The sequence below is a fragment of the Microchirus variegatus genome (genome assembly GCF_963457635.1).
Source record: "Microchirus variegatus genome assembly, chromosome: 20".
Classification (NCBI taxonomy): Eukaryota; Metazoa; Chordata; class Actinopteri; order Pleuronectiformes; family Soleidae; genus Microchirus; species Microchirus variegatus.
The window spans coordinates 17,472,487-17,494,353 of record NC_139821.1 but is presented as its reverse complement, the minus strand read 5'-3'; the positions used below and the strand labels follow the sequence as shown (position 1 = coordinate 17,494,353).

At 38.2% G+C, this 21,867-nt stretch overlaps 1 protein-coding gene across 1 annotated transcript in view; it reads right to left on the bottom strand.

Annotated features, from left to right (window-relative positions):
- The window catches only part of scube1 (signal peptide, CUB domain, EGF-like 1), a gene marked incomplete at both ends in the record, with an annotated part of 184,741 nt that overhangs the window by 118,858 nt on the left and 44,016 nt on the right, over window positions 1-21,867 (bottom strand). The window contains 2 exons of the mRNA XM_083906981.1: window positions 15,419-15,553; window positions 20,117-20,242. Of these exons, the coding sequence (XP_083763107.1) occupies window positions 15,419-15,553; window positions 20,117-20,242 (261 nt within the window). The remainder of the gene's footprint in view (window positions 1-15,418; window positions 15,554-20,116; window positions 20,243-21,867) is intronic.

The following is a 21,867-nucleotide window of genomic DNA, read 5'->3' as shown; positions in this document are numbered from 1 at the left end:
TAAATTACTTTATAAATCCACTTTTTTGATATCAATCTTTTGATCTGCCACAATAATGTAATAATGCATTTAAATGAAAATACTTCAAGTTGAGGGCTTTTCTCAGCAATTTTTAGGTGAAATTAAAAATGAGATTAATCAGATTCATTAATCGCACAATTTTTTGAATCGCTTGACAGCACTAGTCCTAATGAGTCGCTGTTTGAAATCACTTTTGTGTTCAGGTAAAAGATTGTTTTTCTAGAAGCCACAGGTATAAAGTTAACAATGTTAACATTAAGTGAGTGAATACCAGAGAGAGAGAGCATTTTCATCATTATTGAAACATTTTGTAAATATATTAAATACATTTTGTAAATTGTTAATAAACTGCAAAATATACACACAAATCTGATCTCCTGAGTGCTTAGTCTGTACATTTTAACATTAAGAGACTCGGATTGCAATTCATTGCTCGAGAAACAAATTGTTGTCCGTGGACCCCCTGAAATAGCCTTGGCCCCTCCCCCTTGCCACCCCAAAAATAAAATTCTCGCTCCGCCACTGGGGGTTAGGCACTTAGTTGTGATGGTTAAGGTTAGGGTAAGGAGCTAAGCAATGCATTATGTCTATGATATGTCCTCACTAAGAGGACATAAAGGACCTAAAAATAAGTTTTTTTGTGTGTGTGCGTGCTTTTGTGTGAAGTTGAGGCAGATGTTAGTGTCCGGTTCAAAGATGGGGAACAATGAGACAGACAGTTTACTTCACAGATATACAGTGGCTGCAGAAAGTATTCAGATCCTTCCCATTTTATTTGAAATTAAAATGAAATAAATTACCAGTTTGCACATCATTTGCTTATTTATTAAATAATTAATAATTTACTCAATCATTAAGACCCATAATTCATTACTTTGAGAAGCTCCTCAGCAGTTACAGCTCCCAGTCTTTTGAGATTAAGTATCAGCCTTTAAGAGTTACGACAGTTTGACTCTTTCATGCTGGAACATTCTTCGGTCTTATACTCATACTTCACAGACGTGTAGAGCTTAAGCTTCAGCTTTTTCTGGACCACTCATTGTCAGTAAGAGACTTGTCCTGAAGACACTCAAAGAAAAAGACACTTTAACTGAAGAAATTCTGAGTCTTTTCCTGAAGGCACTCAGATACCTGTCCTGAAAACATTCAGAGACTTGTCCTGATGGAGGGGTGACATTTAATACAACAGGGCAGAACAACCACTTGCAATGACAATGGTCTTCATCCCCCATTTTCCTGGCTTCACACAAGTCTAAAAATCCCAGGTGCATCCATTCATTTTAGTTTTTTTGAGAGGCTTTAGGGTCAGTGTCAGCTTCTAGGGGACCTTCCTGTCCAGGTCAGGTGGGGTCTCTGAGTGTCTTCAATACAAATCTCTTAATACAAGTCTCTAAGTATCTTTGGGATTAATATCTCATTCTCTTCAGCACAGGTCTTTAAATGGTTTCAGGACAGATCTTTGTGTTTCTATAGAAATAACTCTCCAAATGTCTGCAGGTTAGGAAACATATCTGAATGTCTTCAGGACAAGTCTCTTAATGTCTCCCAGACAACTTTGTAAATGTCTCCAGGACAGGTCTCTGACCTTTTGAAAAGAATCATCAGAAATAATTGGGATAATAATGGAGGTTGGTTCTTATTATTTAAAGTCTTATTCTATGGAAGTGACAGAAGGTCATGTGATCTGTATTGTGGTGCTTCTGCCCTCATTCATTTCTGTGCAGGGTATTATACAGTATATATATATATGTATACATTGAACAGACTAAAAAAACACAGGGTGGAGGGTACTCATATAAATATGCTCAGATATCTGTGTTTTGATTGGATTTCATCTTTTGATAACATCGATTTAGCTGGAAAAGTGCAAGTTCAGCGCAGTTGTTTACCTTCTCTCTACAGGCCAATCAGCCATACTTAGGGTGCTTTCACACCTATAGTTGGATTGCTTTGGTTCACACCAGTCAGAAAAATGTTACAATGTAGCAAACAGACGTGGGTACGGTTTGCTTTCACATATGCATAGTTCTAAACAAACCAAAATAGACCGCAAAGACCATCGTTACCGGAACCGGACTAACCCCCTATTTCCACCGGGCATGTCACCGCCACGGAGCGTAAGCTGATCGCTGACACTCGAATCAATTTCAGCATTTCCACCGGACACGCCGCGGCTTCTTGTGTGAATACAGCCAATACGCGCCCAATGGAAATCCAGGGTTATCCCGTATCTCATACCCACCGTTTCGTCCCATTTGGTTTGATTGCTTTCACACCAGAGGAACTGCACCAAAGCACCCTTCAGGCAGGTCTCGGACCAGTTGATTTGGTGCGCACCAAAGGACCGAGATTACATTCACACCTACGCTAAAGAAACGAACCACAGCATTTGGTGTGGACCAAATGCTGTTGGTGTGAAAGCACCCTCAAGCCCAATTTATACTTCTGCGTAAAGTGCTCTGCGTAGGCTACGTAGAGACTCTGCTGCTCTGTGCCGGCTCTCAGTGCGCTCCGGGCGTCCTGACAGAGGCGGAGCTGATCCCCGCCGATAACGCCGCTGCCGAACTATAAATACATCATATCTATACACACACAGCACATGTTTAGACCCTAAATGGCCAATTTCTCGCCTCAAATTATCTTAAAACTGAGTTCAGTCACACAGAAAAGTGAGAAACGGCCACTGTTTCAACAACAACAGTCTTTCTCTCTCTTTCTTTCTCGGACGCCATTGCTCACTGTGACCAGAAGCACAACAACCTTGCGCAGCGACCCCTACTGATCGTGCGGGAAATTGCAGCGAGTGTCCGTCACCACGACGCAGAAGTATAAATGCTCGAGGCGTCTCCGTGGTGACGCAGACGGATGACGCATACGCAGTCGGAGAAGTATAATGTGGCCTTTACACTTACACATACTTAGTGATCACAGCATGGGCAGAGGCACTGAAAGTGACTAATGCTTGCCTCCTCAAACATCCACTCTTCCTTCATTTTATAAATATTTTGTTTAAATATTATTCCAGTATGTGGAAAACAAGGTCTTACAACCGAGCAAATCTCCTCAGTTACGGATTTTTTTTCTTCTTTTTTCTTGCTCTTTTCCTCCTCAAATGTTATTTTAGACCAAAGTGTGTCTTTGGTCAGTGGAAATGTATACAAGGGTGTGGAGCTGACCTGAAGTGGAGCTGCTGCTCAGTAGAAAGTACAGAGAAGATTCCCATGTTCTCTGTATTTTCTGGACAGAAATTGAGAATCAAAACATACATGTACAATGGCCTTACAGACACTATTTTCCTATCTTTGTATTTAGATACTGGTTGTCCAAAAGTTGTAAACCGAATCGATACAAACCAATTCATCCTCCACTTTAGGACAAAAACCGGGACATAAATGAAGTCTCTGTACATCTGGTGCTGAGAAACATTTTCTACCTTGATGGTTGAAAAACACCTGGAATATTTCTTGTTAACACTTGTCCCAAAGACACTTAGAGACTTGTACTGAAGACATTTGTACACATGTCATGAAGACATTTAAAGAGTTGTCCTGAATACATTTAAAGAGTTATCCTGAAGACACATAAACCTGTCCAGCAGACATATAGAGAGTTGTCCTGAAGATACTCAGAGACCTGTCTTGAAAACTTTTAAAGAGTTGTCCTAAAAACACATAAACCTGTCCTGCAGACATAGAGTTGTCTTGAAGATAGTCAAAGACTTGTCCTAAAGACTCTCAACTACAAATAAACTTTGACAGGATAAAAAGCCCATATGATAAACAAAAAGTGCATGCTTTAGTGCATTCTCCTGAACTTTTTTGTGTATGGCCGACAGTATGTTGTATCTCAGTTCTGTAGAAGAAAGTTTGGGAAACACTGCCAAAGCAATGAACAAAATGAGATTAAGAGTTAATTCTCCATTTCCCAGTATTGCACAGAAACATAGGAGTAAGTGTATGGTAGTGGAAGTATTTGTAGCTGTGTATTTTGTTGGTTTATTCCTCTGTCAGAGAGAGGACGTGCATATTGGTGCACGTTAGTGAGGGAGTGGTTGTGCATCTGTTTCTATGTGTGTGTGTGTATGGAGAAAGAGAGAGGGAGAGAGTCTGCTTCCTCTCCTTGCACAACTTCAAATAAACACACGCAGCTTCCATTGGTCCACTCCACCATGTTTGTCTCTCTCTTGTTTATTTTTATCTTTTTCCTGACCCAAAAATGCACACCTCCCCCATCCCCCTGCTCCCATAATCCACTGCTCTCTTTCACTTCCTCTCCCAAACACACGCTACACTACACTTTAAATAAGAACATACTCATGAACGCCTCTCAATTCAGTATAATATGATTTATGCATGTGTGTGTGTGTGTGTGTGTGTGTGTGTGTGTGTGTGTGTGTGTGTGTGTGTGTGTGTGTGTGTGTGTGTGTGTGTGTGTGTGTGTGTGTGTGTGTGTGTGTGTGTGTGTGTGTGTGTGTGTGTGTGTGTGTGTGGAGGATAAAGCAGTAGAAGTTGAGTGAGTGAGTGAGACTAATATAATAATCTATTCAATGTAAAGACATAATAACTGGTATATTTATCAGTGTAATTGCATATGAAAACTCTCAATATCTGGTTAATTTATCACTGCAGAAAAAAGACACTATACATAGACTGATAATAGCTGTTTTAGTTATCTTTAGATAATTATTGGTAAATATATTTATAAAGCCTGATAATATCTGTTTTATTCCTCTACAAATAGGGATATGAAGATGAAAAAACTATGTTATTATCTGTATAATTTGAATTATTATCGTTCTATGCTCATTAACCTATAGGAGTTTGTCATATAATGATATTTCAAACTGACATAAATTACTAATTACCAGAATCTTTGTCAATAGTTGTGTTTTTTACACCACATTTTTTACTGCGACCAAACACTCTGTTGGAGTGCTGGGCCTGTAAGAGACGGTGTTTAAAATTCCCATCTCACTGCCAAATCTTAACTTTTCCTGGAATTTTGGGTATTTAGCTCCGAGAAGGATTTACAAGCATATTGTTTTCACTCTGTTTTGGTGCCATCCAAAAGGTACAATTAATATATCAGATACAGAGGCAGGCACTGGTGTGACAGTAACATCTGAATCAAAGTGCTGCTGAAACAAATCTCATACAACCATATGCACTTTCTCTGAAAAAATAAACAAGCGTCTTTATTCTCTGCCGTGAGCCGTCTCTGACTTATGGGGTCATCTACTCTGCAACATCATTACAACTCGGGAACATTTGCTTCCCTCAAACTCATGATTGGGTCCAAGGGTTTAGTTCTTGCCTGGACCTGCTTCAGACAAAACACAACAGAGTGGAAACACACCATAATGGAACAAACAATTGTTCCTAGGCTTTATTATCTCCAAGTCGAGTGTCTGGGAGAAGGAAATGAGCCGCAAGCTGACACTTAACCATGTGCAAAGCAACAATCAAACACAAAGTGTATCCTTCTCAAACTACACACACAAGTTCATCCCACAACTCCCTACGATTCCTGTGATAGTGAATATTGTATTTCAATATGCCATTAACTGCAACTCTACATTTCCTGTTCCATGTTTCAGATATTGAAGTTTACTGGCTATCAGAGATGAATATGATGTGGTTTAAAGCTTCACTACTGTCAGTTATGCTGATATGAGTCTAATTATCAAAGGATTTCATTTTGTTCTTCATGACATTAAAATTAAATGTTCTACTCATTTTAATCTTGTTACACATTCAAATATTGCTGGATACATACAATTTGAGTAGTTTTATATTGTAATAATGCCTTTGGTTGATCTAAATGTGGTGTAGATCTCACTTGATTTGCAAACATAAATGGTAAATAGTTTGTATTTATATAGCGCTTTTCTAGTCTTGATGACCACTCAAAGGTGCTGTACACTACAGTTTTGCCATTCACCCATTGACACTCACACTTTTATACAGTGCTTCTTCTATCACTCATACCCTCAAACCCACTCACAAGCTGCCGGCACAGCCGTCAGGAGCAATGTTGGGTTAAATGCTTGCTCAAGGAAACATCGGCATATAGACTCGGCATGGAGCCAGGAATCGAACCCACAACCTTCGAGTTTTTCTCAAATTCAATTTGGACAGCCCTTTTCAAAACTAGGTTGAAAAGTAACAGGTTAAAACTATAAAATCAGGCAGGTAAAGTGCTAATAATACATAATCGGATAAAATAATACAAAAAAATGATTAATAGCAATTTAAAACTGTAATAAGACTATAACTTCCCGATGTCATTGTTGTTCTATGTCTAATATTTCTCAAAAATTGTATTTATGATGTGATTTTCTTGATATTGACCTTTGATTAATCTGCTCCAGAAGTTAAATTATCTGTCCTGAAATGATATATTCTGTCCTTGCTGAGATGTTCACGCTTAGGAAAATACAGAGAATGGAACTAAATAAAAGTAGAAAATATAAAGAAAAGAGTAAGGTTTGCCATGGGTTGGAGGGGAAAAAATAATATGGCACAAGGATTTTCCTGTGGGAAACCAAGCTGCTGCTGCTATTCCTGTTCAGGAGAGAGGGAGGACGCAAGTGTCTGATTGAGGCTCCACAGAATGCTGGAGGACACATATGACAAATGGAGAATGAATGGAGCTTCACTTCACTGCTGGAAAGATGAATGTCTATTAAAAATGGGTCATCTATGCAGTAGAAACGTGAAATAATATTTGAAGTGCCTTCTTGGCCAAGAAAGGCAGAAAAATTTGCTCATGTATAAAAACGACACCAACTCCCAGAATGCACTGCGCTCACTTCTGTCTCTGAGTCTCGCAGCGCTGCCTCCGGTATCACAGTGAAGTGGATAGCTGATGAATTAGTTGGCGAATAAATTACGGACCTGCAAATTACATTACAATTAGATTTTTTTTCCTATGCTGCTAAATTGTACCGGGACGTGCAGTAAAAACAAGGAAAGGACAGGCAGTAAGTTCCCATTATTTGCTGGTCAGAGATTCAGAGCGGTGAAAGCTTCAAGTCGGAAGGCTATGCCAAGCTATGCTAAGCTATGCTAAGCTTCTTTGGAGTTTTTGAGAAGACAACAAAGACAAACTTGGAAACTCAGAGGGTCACGGTCTCCATCTTCCAGCAGGAAGATGTCACTGAGAGGTAAGACTGACGCTAATAGTCCACTCTATTTTTGCTCATAGTATACCATGTGATACTGTATATTTGTCGGAGGTAAAGCGACAACGTTGTAAAAGTAACGTTTGATAGACAATTACACATATGTTGTATACAAATAAACTGTTAGCAAAGTAAAGTCACCATGCTTTCGCTGGAGAATAATGTCAGTGTTATTCAAATGTTTTATTGTTATTCACGTTTGTTCAAGAAGCCTATATAGACAACATTAGAATGTCCACAGCTCACCCAGTCGGCATATTTTGCTGAAAGGTTTGTTTTCCTGGAAAAAAGTAAAATCTTCTTTCATATTTTATGTGTAATTGTATTCCGTGTCCATTACAGTTGAAGCATGGTTAAGCAAAAATGTTTTCACCTACACACTCTTACCATGCATTTGTACACTTGTGTAAAGTAAAGACTTGTGGAAGGAGGCTGAATAGTTACTGATTTTGTTATATTACTATACTACACAAGTTAGTTTTTTCGTGCCCCAATGAGTGAGTCTAAAAAGTGCAGAACTAGAGTTGTAGTTCAAATCTTGAATAAACGCAAAACTTGTCATTTGACGTCATCAGTGGCAAACACAAATAATATTTTTTAGAAATCAGGAGAAAACTGAGGGAGGGAAGCACAGTTTTTTTAAATAATACTGCTATTCTAGCGATACAAAGCCACATGCAAATCAGTGAAGTAATGTAATAATTTCATTTCATTAATATAAACACACACTGCTTTTTAAAGTGGACACAGTAAAATACAGTATGTAGTATCTACCATGTATGAAGTATGAATAATAACAGTATATGTGAGGAAAAGAAGTGAGGAAAGGAGGTGAGGAAACAAAATGAAAAATGTAAATAGTAACAGATAAAATAAAAAAAATAAAAAATCAGTACATAAAATAAATAAATACTACAAGCAACGATGGATAAGATAAATTAGCAAATGATATTTTTCACAAGTTATCAGTTTTCACAAGTTAAATTTGATCAGATTTTCTCTATGAACTTAGGTACGTTGTTTCATTGTCAGTATGTTTACAAGCTCAATTTAATCAAGCTAAGGCCGTAGTCTGACTAAGACAGGCAAACAAACAACTTGCCAAGTCCGAGTATACATGCGGAAGAGAAAATAGATTTATCTGGCTGTGTATGTCTGACCTTCTGTAGGTGGTGCTGTATCTCTATAAACTAGTGCGTATTGAATCAGTTTCCTGTTGACCTTTACATCACAGAAAAACAAACAAAGCGAGAGGGACGGTGAAATGGCTGGTGCTGTGGTTCTGTATGTTTCATACCTGTCATACATGTTAAATGTGATACAATTTAGATCGAGAATGGCTCTTGTGGTTGCTGTGTTGTCCGAATAAAGACACATGATTACCAGCAACAGTACTGCAGTTTATACGTCTCCTACTTCTGGGTCTAAGGCCAGGGCGGAAATTTTGGTGCATGTGCAGAACACCAAGTCTGACTCCAGTCCGACTAAGCATATACAGTTTTACTTTTTATTTTTTTGTCATTATGTATTGCATGTTTTGGGTAACATCTACTGCACGTCTGTCCGCCCAGGGAGTGGATCCCTCACCTGTGGTTCTCCCTTAGGTTTCTACCCTTTTCCCCGTTACAAGGGTTTTTTTCCCTGGTAGTTTTTCTTTACCCTGGTCGAAGGTCTAAGGACAGAGGAAGTTACCAACCCTGTGAAGTCCCGTGAGACAAACTATGTTTTGTATACTGTGGGCTATACAAATAAAGATCGATTGATTGATTGATTGATTGACATGCAGGAGTAATCACACTATGAATCTCATTATCCAGGTATGTTAGTCCAACTAAGACTAGCGCAATTTTAGTCACACTGACGTGTTTACATGCAACGTGTTCTCATGAAAGGGTTTTTATGGAAATGTACATAAAAGTATGTACCCTGTTTTTTGTGCATGAAAATCCAAAGACACGAGTGACAGTGCACATGTGCACTCAGGCTTCAGTAAAAAAAAATCCCTCTGTGAATGGATACGATCTTCCATTTCTCAGTTATTACGAAGATTTTTCAGGTCTCTAGGTCGCGTTACGGTTAGGGTTAGGGTTATGGTTATGGGTAGGGTTAGGGAAAGGGACAGGGTTAGGGCATATAGCACATCGACACACGGCTCATGGTGAAAATTACGTGGGAAAGTATAAAAAAAACACTGTGCATTACTTTTCGTAGCTTTCAGTACGAACCTTTCATGAGAACAGGCTGTTACATGACATTAGACTGAAATTATTGTCTAAGTCTGACAAACAAATTGACTTTTAACATGCATTTAAACACACTGAGTGAGATATCATAGAAGAGATATCGTAGACTTAAGCATATGCAGATTGTATTGGGTGAGTATTTGGTTTTCCTTGTGCAACTGCTAGTCATGTTTTTTAGTGAGGGCAAGCATCCATGTCTGAGGCTGCTGTCTATGTGCCAGTATTTCATACAACCAGACTTCAAAAAAAGAAAAATCTAAGTTATTCCCTGAACAGCTTTTTCCATTTGATTTTCCACTTACTTTACAGTAATTAGTCTTGTTTGGTGATAAAACCTCACTAATCCCCCATATAAAGTAAGAAGCTGTGTTCCATCATCGTGAGCAACAGCAAAAACTTTCAGAAATATTTGTGAAGGGGAGGTGAGGTGGGAGAGGGAGACATATTCATATGCTGGGTTTATTGGCTTTCCAGTGAGCAAACACACTATTTTCTATTTCTGCTTCTCTTTTACCGCTTTCTCTGAGAGTCTCCAGAGAGAATCCTAACTTCCTCACAGTGGCTCTTAACAGGCTGTCACACTGACCACACCACCAAGGTACAGAGGTAGAGGATAAAGGAGAGGTCACTTGGGTGCCTCCTCTTCCCGATTTGACCCCTGTCTCTCCTCCCACTCTGTTCACAACTGTGTCCTTTTTGTGTCTTCACCTTCATCTATGAACTATACTGCCACACTTCAATTCACAACCACATGCATGCTACTATTGTGCCTGGAGAATGTGTGTGAGTGTGGAAGGAAGGAGAGAGCGACACGTCCTTGCCTCGGGATGCCAGGGTGGTGGGGTCAAACAGTTTTTAACCAACATGAAATGGACAGTGAAAGTGAAACATAGCACTGAGTGTCTGCAGCCTTAAATCCCACGGCTCTTTGAATGCCTTATTTCGCCTGTGAACAGCAATGGCCCAATGGCTGAATTGGCAACATGATACGTAGTGTGAGGCCATACAGGTGCAAATGACAACATACCACGGAGGACATTAAGCAGCTCTTTTATTCCTGTTTAATTTGTGGCTGTTTGTCTGAACATGAAATTAAGCTTTGTATGAAAAAAGAAAGGGTGTGTGTCACCCAAATGACTGCCATGACCTGCACTGTACCATTTTACATGAATGTATAATAAGAACTGGATAGAGCACAACCCCCTCTGCTTTGCAGCCATTTTTTCCCAGTGGCCACCCGTGATACTGCAACAAAAACTACTGATGCAGTCCAAAGCAATTTTCCCATTGACCACAATAGTAAAAGAGAAGGGTGCAAAACATGGAAATAGGCATTTATAGATCTTTATATTCTATATTTTTTTATTTCATGAAGTTTAATTTTTGATGTGTACAACATCTTACACCATCTTGAGAGTGTGGACTGTGGAGCTGTGACCGTGTGATGCACTTCATTGTTCAATGTGCAATGACAATAAAGAGATTCTGATTCTGACTCCTGAGACCTGGAGTCACTTCACCTGTGATTCCCGGAGAGGGTGCTTGTCTTATCATCACTTATACAGTTGCTGATAAATGTGACCCGCCACGGACAAAAAGGCAACAAGTCGGCCGAGCGCAAAACGAGAAAAACAGGAAAACGTTTTTTTTTTCCAAAACTAGGGATTTTCGTTTTTTTCAAAATTACACAAGTTGAAGTTTTGAAGAAGCCACTACATGCTTCAAATCACAGTATTGTGGGTCTTAAAACCATAAACTTTGTGTTTGAATTAAGGTTGTTTTATCGCTGTGAATGCTCCGAGTTTGGGTGTGGCGATCTCACATTCCAGAGCTTTTGTTGTTTTTTCAGCCAATCAGCTGACGATCACGGAGAATACACATGGCTAATTATACGGAGAGAGAGAGAGACAGGGAGAGGGAGAGAGAGTGTGTCGAATGTCCAGCGTATGTGTGCAGTGTGTGTGTGCAGCGCGAAATTAAAGCGTGATTATCATCAAAGCAGTCATCATCAAAGCTTTGTTTGACAAAGGAAGACAAATAGAACAGGACAATAAGTCAGCTGTGACTGAGCAGCTTCTTCACAGGGACAGAGAAAGCACAGAGACGGCTGTGTGTGGACTTTTAGCATTTTAAGCTAGCGATCTTTATGCTAACGTGTTAGCAGACTTCATCGTCACAAAAACAACAAACAGATGAATTATTCTGCGGCTGAAAGAGAGCAGGACACACACGGTAGTTGTCTGAGATGGTGACATGACGCCAGCACCGCTCTATCTCCTATCTAATTGGACTTTTGGAGGCGAACAGACGTAAAACTGACACGAAAAGGAAGCTCGCTGGACCTCTTATCTGATCGGAGGCACTGGAGTTATTATGGGGTGAGTTTTCATTAACGTTGTTAATCGATGTTACATTAGTGTTCATTCAAAGTCACATACAGACGCACATAGGGACGCTGCGTTTTAATAATCCACTGTGCGTTTCATAACGCCGTTTGGCTACATTGTTATTAGCTCGCTAGCTCGGTACTGTATTATTACAATGAGAATGATGCGCACATCATAACTTTTGTTCGGTCAGATGAGCGTATTATAAGCTGTAAGGGGAGCATGTCACGGCCCTCTTTGAGATTTTGTACACCCGCAGGTTCAGTTTGATAATTCAAATGCTTTGAGACGAAACTCCCGTGTTCGAAACCTAACATTGCATTGAATGATGTGTGAAAGCCACACCTTTGCATGCATGAATCACACATGATTAACACAATGTGTGATGAACGTGTTAATTACACGTGCAATTCATGCACATAAAGGTGTGGCATTCACACATAATTCAAGCAATACTACTGATCAATCTATACTGATTCAGTGATTAAATGCCTGTTAACATGAACCATGATCTGAAACAAGTATTTTTTTATTTTTTTTCAGAATCCTGGGCATAAGGATTGGCATGTGAAGTTGCTGCCAACCCATGTGTCCAAGGCCTCAGTGTGGCGTCAATACATGAGGTCGGCTAAGGCTCTTGGTATGTGTATAAATTGATTTCTATACAATAGCCAAATGCTTATATAGACTGCTATATGTAATGTGTAAAATGTGATTTTTTTGGAAAAGTTAAATAATTATTTTCATTGTGGTTCTTGCTGTCAACAGGTAGTGGAACACAGCTCTCCTGAAAGTCGCCTCAACATTCCGCAGCTTGTTGGAACGGCAGATGGCAGAGTGATAGTAAAGACCATCGACTGGCAGACACATCTGAGTCCCTACTCTCGGAAGCTCCCACAGATCAAGAGTTATCAGCACTTTAGGTATTTATATTCAAAATTCTGCATTTTATAAATAAAAAAATCACAAATGGACATGATAGTGTTCCATGTGAACAGTGAGCCATGTTTTAAATATCCTGTTGTGTGCTTCTATTCTGTCACAGCTTTGATGCCAACAGACCAGGTGTGGTGCTTTGCTCAAACTCACAGTGATGCAGAGCCTATCGAGTTTCAGCTACTGCGCAACCCAGGAGTTCTGCCCCCTGTTGACAGTCTTCCTGTCCTGGCCCCACCTGGACTGACCATGGACAGGCAGACGTATCTTTTTGAAAAAATCCGGCCTTTCTGTTCTGATGAGGCAAAATACTTCACATGCACCAAAGTTTACAGCACAGAAGAGTAAGCAGAAGAGGGTGCGTTTGTGATGTCATCATTTAGTCCACATATCAACTGTGATGGACAGAGTGGGTACAGCCACATTGTGGGGGAGGAACTGGTATTGAAGATGATAATATAGTCCATGGTCTGGAAAATATTCCTTCACACACTTAGATATATTTTAGTTCTTTATAGTATATAGTTCTATGCACCATATATCTGGAACAAACTCCCAGAAAACTGTAGGTCTGCTGAAACTCTCACCTCTTTTAAATCAAGAGTGAATACTTTTCTGTTTGCCACTGCATTTCAGTAATTTCCAATACTGCACTGTAACCTCTATTCCTTATATATACTCTTGATTTTATTTTTTATCTTTTTATTTTATTTGTATCTATTTTATTTTTTAATCTTAATCTTTAAATTTTACCTGCTTGTTTTTATTTTGATGTTATATCTGATTTTATAAATGTCTCTTTTCTATGCTTTTTAATGCTTTATGTAAAGCACTTTGAATTACCTTGTTGTTGAAATGTGCTATACAAATAAACTTGCCTTGACATGAACTACATTCATTCCTTTTTTTTTTTTCAAACTGCTACACTGTTACTGTCCTGTGGGCTAACAGACATCAGATGTCACTGACAGCTAGACTGGGTGGGGGGTTGTGACCATGTTAATGTCATGCAAATGAGCAGCTATTGGCCTGGCTCCTCAAGAGGGTCGAAATCTTTCAGGCTGAATTTCTCCCTAAAGCAGTTTGAGGAGTGCCTACATTCAAATGACCACATCTTCCTCAAAAATGATCAGATGGACATGGGTTTGACATTGTTGGAAAGCTTAGATATCACACTTTCGGAATCTGTAAATAACTCCAAATGTCCCGAAGTAGACATGTGAACCCTTTTGCCATGGCTGGACACAAATGTGATAAACACACAAATTAGAGTTGAAGATAAACTATTGAGTGAAAGAATCTGGAGTTGTTAAATTACTTTTAACACATTGTTGTTGTTGTTACTAATCTGTTTTCGGGCCTGACTTTATTTCAATATTTTGTGATCATTATATTAAAATAATCTCAATGCAATAATGATATTAGTAATTATATCAGTAATAATAATAATAATAATAATACTAATAATGATAGTGAGCTTTATTTGTAAAGACAAAAAAATATCATAAATGTTTTTTTTGTCATTATTTTATCTTGGACAATAATGTATAAAACTCCTGAGTTATGTGACAGTGACATTATTGGAAAATAAAACTGTTTTTTTGTTTTAGTTTTTTTTCTTAAATATCCACTTAACAAAATGAAGAACTTAGGCGAATCCACATTTTTAAAAGACATTACAAATAGGTAAAGATAATCGATCCACTTCTTTTCACTTCCGATCCAATCCGATACCTGAGATTATCTGCCGATACCAATACTATTCCAATATGGATGCTCTGTTTGCTTTCATATATTATATTATCATTATTGTTGATAATATATAAGGCTTTAATAATAAATAAACTCCTTTATATAGGCAAGTTTGATATGTATGACTTTACAGCAACTTTACAGACACCTGGTGACTTTTTTTTAAATTTTTAAAAACAGTGACAAATCTAGCAACTTTCTGTTATAAACCTAAATACTACGAGAACACACAATTCGGCCGCACGAGTGAGAGCCATCGAACTTTATTTACTGTGGACGGAGAGTCACTCTCTCGCACACACACACAAGAGCATGCAGAGCAGCGCACACACAAAGCCACAGACACACACACACACAAATGGAGTCACAGACGAGCTGTGGATGTTCAATCTCCAAACACAACGCGAGAAGAAAATACAATTTCAGGTCCTAAAGCACTGTCTCCGTGTGGACGACCCCTTAATCATTGATTTAACTATTTGGCACTTTTTCCACCGGACATCCACCGCTTGTGGTTAACAAAGCTAACCCAGGATCTACGAGGCAAAAATCTGGGCAACATCCAAATTTGTTTGTCCCATTTCTTGTCAGGTTAGTGAAATGTTGATAGCAGTGGCTCTTAACCCTTTTAGCACCATAATAATATACATTCAAGGGCAGGTCAAATGATTAAAATTGCACAAAGTAGCGAGGAGTTACGGTGTCACCAGTGATGGTGTTGCAACTTAAAATCATCAAAAATCATCAAAATCAAAAAAAGAAAAAAACATCCCTTCACCCCAACATATGTAACAATATGTTGAGCAAGAAATATCCAGATAATTTCTAGAAGCTTGAAATGACAACTGTACATGGGTGATGATTTTTTTTTTTTCTCATGCATGTCCCAGTCTTACCATCAGAGCGGTGGATGCAAGTGTGCTGGTTGTCACTAAGGAAAAAGCCGTCTGTGCACTGACACTCGTAGCTCCCCATGGTGTTGACACACACTTGCTGGCATCCGCCATTGTTGTCCAGACACTCGTCCACATCTGTTTGAATGGAGACAAAGACAGAGATCAAAATCAATCATTGTCAAAATCTTTAGCTAATGTTTAGCAAAGCTAACATATCAGATGTTGAACTACTGCTACAACACTATAATCAATATTGATGTTGCAATAATTCTAACTTTAAAGTAAATGAATACTTACTTTGAGTATTTGTCATGAATGGAAGTGAAAGGATAGTTACGAACCTATGTGTGTTCCAGAGTGTATGACTTCCTTCTGCAGCTAAGGCTAACAGCTATAATGAGGCACAACTGTTTGAGTTCATCATATACCTCATTATCAAAGCTTGGACTATACAAATTGTGTAGTTTGATAGTGCTTCTGTGTGATTTATTTGCATGTTTGTATCCTTTGTGGATATTTTGTGTTTGCTGCTTTTGTATAATTTGTATTCATTTATTGGAGTTTTTCTTTCAGGATTCTTTTCCCTACTACCCCATCACATCACCACACCAACCCTCCTGTTGCTTGTGTACTCAGTGTTTTCCTAGGATTTTGATTTTCAGTTTAAAGTTCAATTGTTTTTACCACCAGATTCACTGAAAGTCCAAATAAAGTGATACACTACACATATGTTGCAAAGCCCCTGCAGTTGATATTCAACCATTCACTCACACAGTCATGTAGATACCCTCCATATATAGAACTTTGCCAATGACTCCCATCACCCAATGCCCACAGAGCCATCAGGAACTGTCCAAGGACACTTATGCATACTGGATGAACCAGGAATCAAACCATCAACCTAGAGATTAGTGGACACAATACATACTTTCAATGTCAAAGCATAGGATAAGTGGACGAGTCTAAGTCCAGGTGTGATCACTGACATCTGCTGACATTCAGAGGTCATCTCTGGACACATGTGCATCACACTGATAGAAGAATGGGTCCACATGTTTCCTGGACCACACTGAAATTCAGCTTCGTCCTCTGAATGAAAGACTGGGGCGAAAGAAATGTGTTGTTTATGTTTATTTACATATGTAGAGTGAGGAAGTGAGTTGTGATCACTGTGGTCAGTGAGACACATGTGCAGTCTTTCCTCATGCCAGATGTGAACTGGTGAACTCACAGCTGTTTACTTGTGATTCGATGTTAAAAAAACAGGTGTGAACAGAGGTAATTTCATTGTCCAGAACCACATGCACACAAGCATTCTAGAATTATAATTAGTTGTTTTTGTGCACACATCAATTAGCCATAGTAAATTTGACCTCTGCATTCAACCAGTAGTGGACACACACAACCTGTACCAGGAGCAAGAAAATAAACCTATGCCACTGCAGTAGACATTCAGAGACAGAGAAAGCAGCTCCAAGCTGAGTGAAGGACACATTGGGCCCAGCTGTGTCCATGCCAAAAACAAAATAAATAAAGTCAAATTCAAAAAGGAAGAAAGGAACCGACAGGCAAGCGCTCTTTAATCACACTACAATTAGGCAATCTTAAATCAATTAGTGCCTTAACTTGTTGACACAGTGCATCTGGGAGCTGATTGATCGGCTCTCTGCACACTCACGCAATTTTCCTCAGTGTAATTTGTCATCCAGAGCTAGTGGTGAGCACCACAAGGCTCTGATGTTTCTGGAGTTCATGCTCCAGGTCTGTTCAAAGCCACAACATCCTCAGTCTTTTCCCCACAGTGTGCAAGATACTTGAGAAATAAATTGAGTGTGAACTTTAATGGTGAGACAAACAAGTTCTCTTCAAATAGAGCTGTTGCACTTTGATGGAGACTTATTACTACAGTGAACTACGGTGATTTACGTTCCCAAATACACACAACTTCAGGCTGCAGTGTTTGTCAAACTGTGGCTGAATGTGCACTACTATGTTAGTTATTTGAAGAAGAAGAATACTTTTAGACAAAACAAGGTTTTTAGCTCGTAAAAGAAGAAATATGTGTCGACACCTGAAGACATTCAGTACTGTTTCAGAAAGTCCTACCAACAAAACAATGACTTTCCAGGGATTTTCTGTTATGAAGTGAAACTGAACTACCCTACGCTGTCGGGGGCCGACAGCAAGGGGTATATCCGCGAACTTGTCCAATCCTCAACTTTCCAATATACCCAAAGTATACGCACTCGCACCTGCCACTAACTGTTTTAATTAATTATTAATAAATTCAATAAAATAACTGTTAAATATTATGATATAATGCTGACTACACTTTATACATGTTCAAAGTATCCATATAAACTCGATATTGAACACAGAATACCTGAACTCATAAATTTCTCTCTAGTTTTTAATAAAACTAGTTAACCTATTATACCTTGTTAAATATTATGAATATTAAAATGCTAACCACACCTGCCATATCTTCAAAGTGTCCAAATGTCATGAAAAAGCATACACTATGTTTATTCAATTTCATGAAAAAGCATACAATATGTTCAAACTTTCCATTCAATGCATTAATAAAGAAATGGAGGCTTAACTATTTTTTATATGATAATTAATAAATTAATATTAAAATGTAATAATTATTATGAATAAGTGCTAAATAAACCCATGATATCCTCAATGTGTCCAAATGAGCTCAATAATAAAGAAAAAATGCCTTAACTGTTTTTTCTGTGTTCACTAATAAGTTAACCAGTTAACTTATTATGTAACTATTACCAATCATAGCCAAAGTAATAATGATTGTACTTGTAGATAGTTGTTACATGAATCATTGTATAACATTTGAAGGCAATATCTCCATCAGTCTGGAAGATAAAGCCGAAAATGTGTTTTTAGCATAATAAATTAATTAATTTGCTTATTAATAATTAAGCTACAAAGATAGGGATAATTCTCAGGTGGTATTACAAAATTTGAAGCAAATACCTGCAATACTTTGGAAGATACAGGAGAAAATATGGTTTTTATATAATTAATTAATGAATGAATTAATTCATTCATTAATTAATGAATTAATGCATTAATTAATAATGGTAGACAGATCAAAATCAATAGGGATCATCTATAGGGGGTATGTGACCCATAAAAAAATAAGAAAATTTAATCTCAAACGCCTTTCCAGTTATCGCGTTAACGGCTAAAATCTGTGGACGCGGACGACGACGCGGACGCGCGAGACCGATTCCATAATATCCGCGCGCGATATAATTAGTGGCCATTAACACCAAAGGAGACGAAGACAGTACCAGTGTAGGCAGGTGTTGCCCTTGCTAGAATAATGGTATTTCCATCAAAGGTCAGTGTATTATCAGCTACTTAGCCAAACTCTCTCTCTGAACCTTGATTGCCCTGTGATTGATCACAGTCTCTAGTCATGGGTCAGATTACCCCAACACTAGTTCTTTCTCAGATTGCTCAGAACCCTAACCCAAGATTAAAGGGGACTTTTTATCAGTGACACCTAAATATATATATATATTAGCGCAGTCAGTTAAACAACTACTGTTAAAGAACAACTACAACACCACACTAGCTAGACAAAACAACAGACACGCTGCGCACACACTTGTTTGGGCTTTGAGTTGGCCAAAGAGTTATCAGCTTAAACGTTATGTTTTGAGTGGATGGCGAGCACTGTGCGCTTCTCCGCTAGCTCCTTCAGCTCGAATTAGCTCGTTACGGCAACAACACATTAAACCACGGGACTTCGTCTGCGTTGAAGAACGACTCTTTATTCACAGAACTGCGGGGTGATACACAGCCTCTGTTATTATTGCGCAACTCTGACAATAAGAGGAATAACTCAAAATATGCAGAGTGACAGATATTCACCTGCGGCTCGCTAATGTAAACATTTGGAACACATTACTTCCTGCTTCACCTACGCACCTCTCTGACACGCAACACTCAGTACACTAATGTCTCCTACCTCCTACAGCACACACACATACACAGCTCTTCACATACAGACACAAGTTACACACAATCAGGTTTAGCCTGTAACATAGAAGAGACTATGATTAGTTTGTGTCTGACAGGGTGGTTCAGGTTGTAGAATAAGATGTGTAATAATAATTCATCTAAAATTATATTTTGGCTTGAACAAATATTGTATCTTGAAATTGCAGTAAGCTGTATTGCAATTTAGATAAATTTCGATTAATTCAGCCCTACACTACAGTATATGCCAAAATATGCACATAACATTTACACAAAGCAAGCCAATCCACTTTTCTATGTTGATAAGAGTAGTAAAATGAGCAAAAATAATGGTACAAAAAGAAATCAAGAGACATTTAGAATAGATAAAAATGTGTGATTAATTGAGATTAATCGCGAGTTAACTATGACATTAATGCGATTAATCACAATTAAATATTTTAATCGTTTGACAGCACTGAGATATATATATATATATTACATATTATGTAATATATATATTTAGGTGTATTATATATGTTGTCAAGGATTCAGACATTTGTCAAGATAATGAGAAAAAGGACCTTTTGGGGAACTCATTTTGACCATAAGACATCTCTGCTCCACTCTTTTAAAATGTTGAGTGATTGGAGCTCTGTTAACACAGACATACTGTACATGAAAATATATTGTAAGAGTTGTTCTTACCCATGCAGTTGTGTCCATCATGGGCCAGCATGAATCCATCATAGCAGGTGCACCTGTAGTTTCCTGGTATGTTGATGCATTCATGGACACATCCCCCATTGTAGTCGTTCTCACACTCATCCATGTCTAAAAGAAACAAAATGAATGTTACCGGGAGAAAAATAACAGAAAAAAAGAGTTTTCCGACGGTTTCATGTTAGCTGTGTTTTAATAACTCGTCAAAAAACAGTGAAGGAATCACTCCAGTTGTATGCAGACTTGAGTAACATGACACTGCCCCCTCTGGGTTAGTGCAAGCAGTGGTGTTACATAAGGTAATTGTAGTATCGTGATGCTGTGATATTTGGTTATCTTACCATCACAATCTAATATTGCCCAGTGCTTATGTCTATCACAATTCTATTTTCATGGAATAGATGCATAGATAATTGGATGATCAATGATTTTATTGCCCTATCATCCACTGTTATGATGTGTTGTCTGGTTTGCACCCATATGAATACACCCACCTGCTTTTCCAGAAGAACCTTTCTGCAACCATTAACTTTGTATGTTCTGTACAGAAAAATGTTACATTGTGGAACAGACACATATACACAGCAATTAAATATTTCATTACTTTAGTTGTGTAGATTTCAGGTATCTGTACTTGAGTATAATTACTCTACATAAAAGAAGAAGAAGAGCATAACCAGCAGTCATTAGTGATATCATGTATTATTGAAGTTAAACATTTTATTTCACTTTCATACTTATACTTTTATTCATCAAAAGAGTTGCAAAATGAAAATGTAGTCAAGACATTTACAAGATTAGAAATAATGATTTTTATTTGACATAATAATTTTGCCCTTCAAATTTTGCTTTCGTCAAAGAACCAGCAAAACAGCTGTGCTAACATCATTGCACAAGGGTTTTCAAACGTTTTCTAATCATCCAATAGCCTTATAATGCGATTAGCAAACACAGTGTACCATTAGAACACTGGAAATGGGCCTCTATACACCTATGTACATATTGCATTAAAAACCAGACATTTGCAGCTAGAATAGCCGTTTACCACATTAACAATGTATAGAGTATATTTCTGATTCATTTAATGTTATATTTAAAAAAAAAGGTTTTTCCTTCAAAAATAAGTGACCCCAAACTTTTCAATGGTGTAAGTGCATTTCAGAGCCTGTAATTTCTTACTTTTACTGGATGTTAGCTCTTCTACTTCTACCAATGTCATTTTTATAGTATCCATACTTCTGCATGAAGAATCTGACTTATTTCGCCATCTCTACATGGATCTCATCGGACTTCAAATGAGTGAGAGCGAGGCAACAAACTGCAGTCCAAGACCAAGGGCCAATTCCAATTCCTATCTTAACCCTCAATCTTAACCCTCAAGCTCAACCCTTAATCTTAACTGGCCCTCAAAACCAAGTGTTATTTTGTCACTTAGAAATGGGACATCCCTTAAATGCAGATACATCTTCAGACTTTGGGGGCAGAATAACGCGAAAGCTGCGTCCAGTCTGTCAACTCCAAAAAAGAAAAAGAAGAACACATTTACATCAGGATTATTTATTACGATCCGTTTGTCAGTCAAGTTATTAGGTTGTCAGTTAGTTATAAGATGATACTCATACAAATACCACAACCACGGACATATTAAGCTGACAGTTACCACACACCACGGCTTATTGAAAAGTAAACGATAGCAAACGATCGTGTGTGCGCACCGGCCGGCTATTGACAAAAGA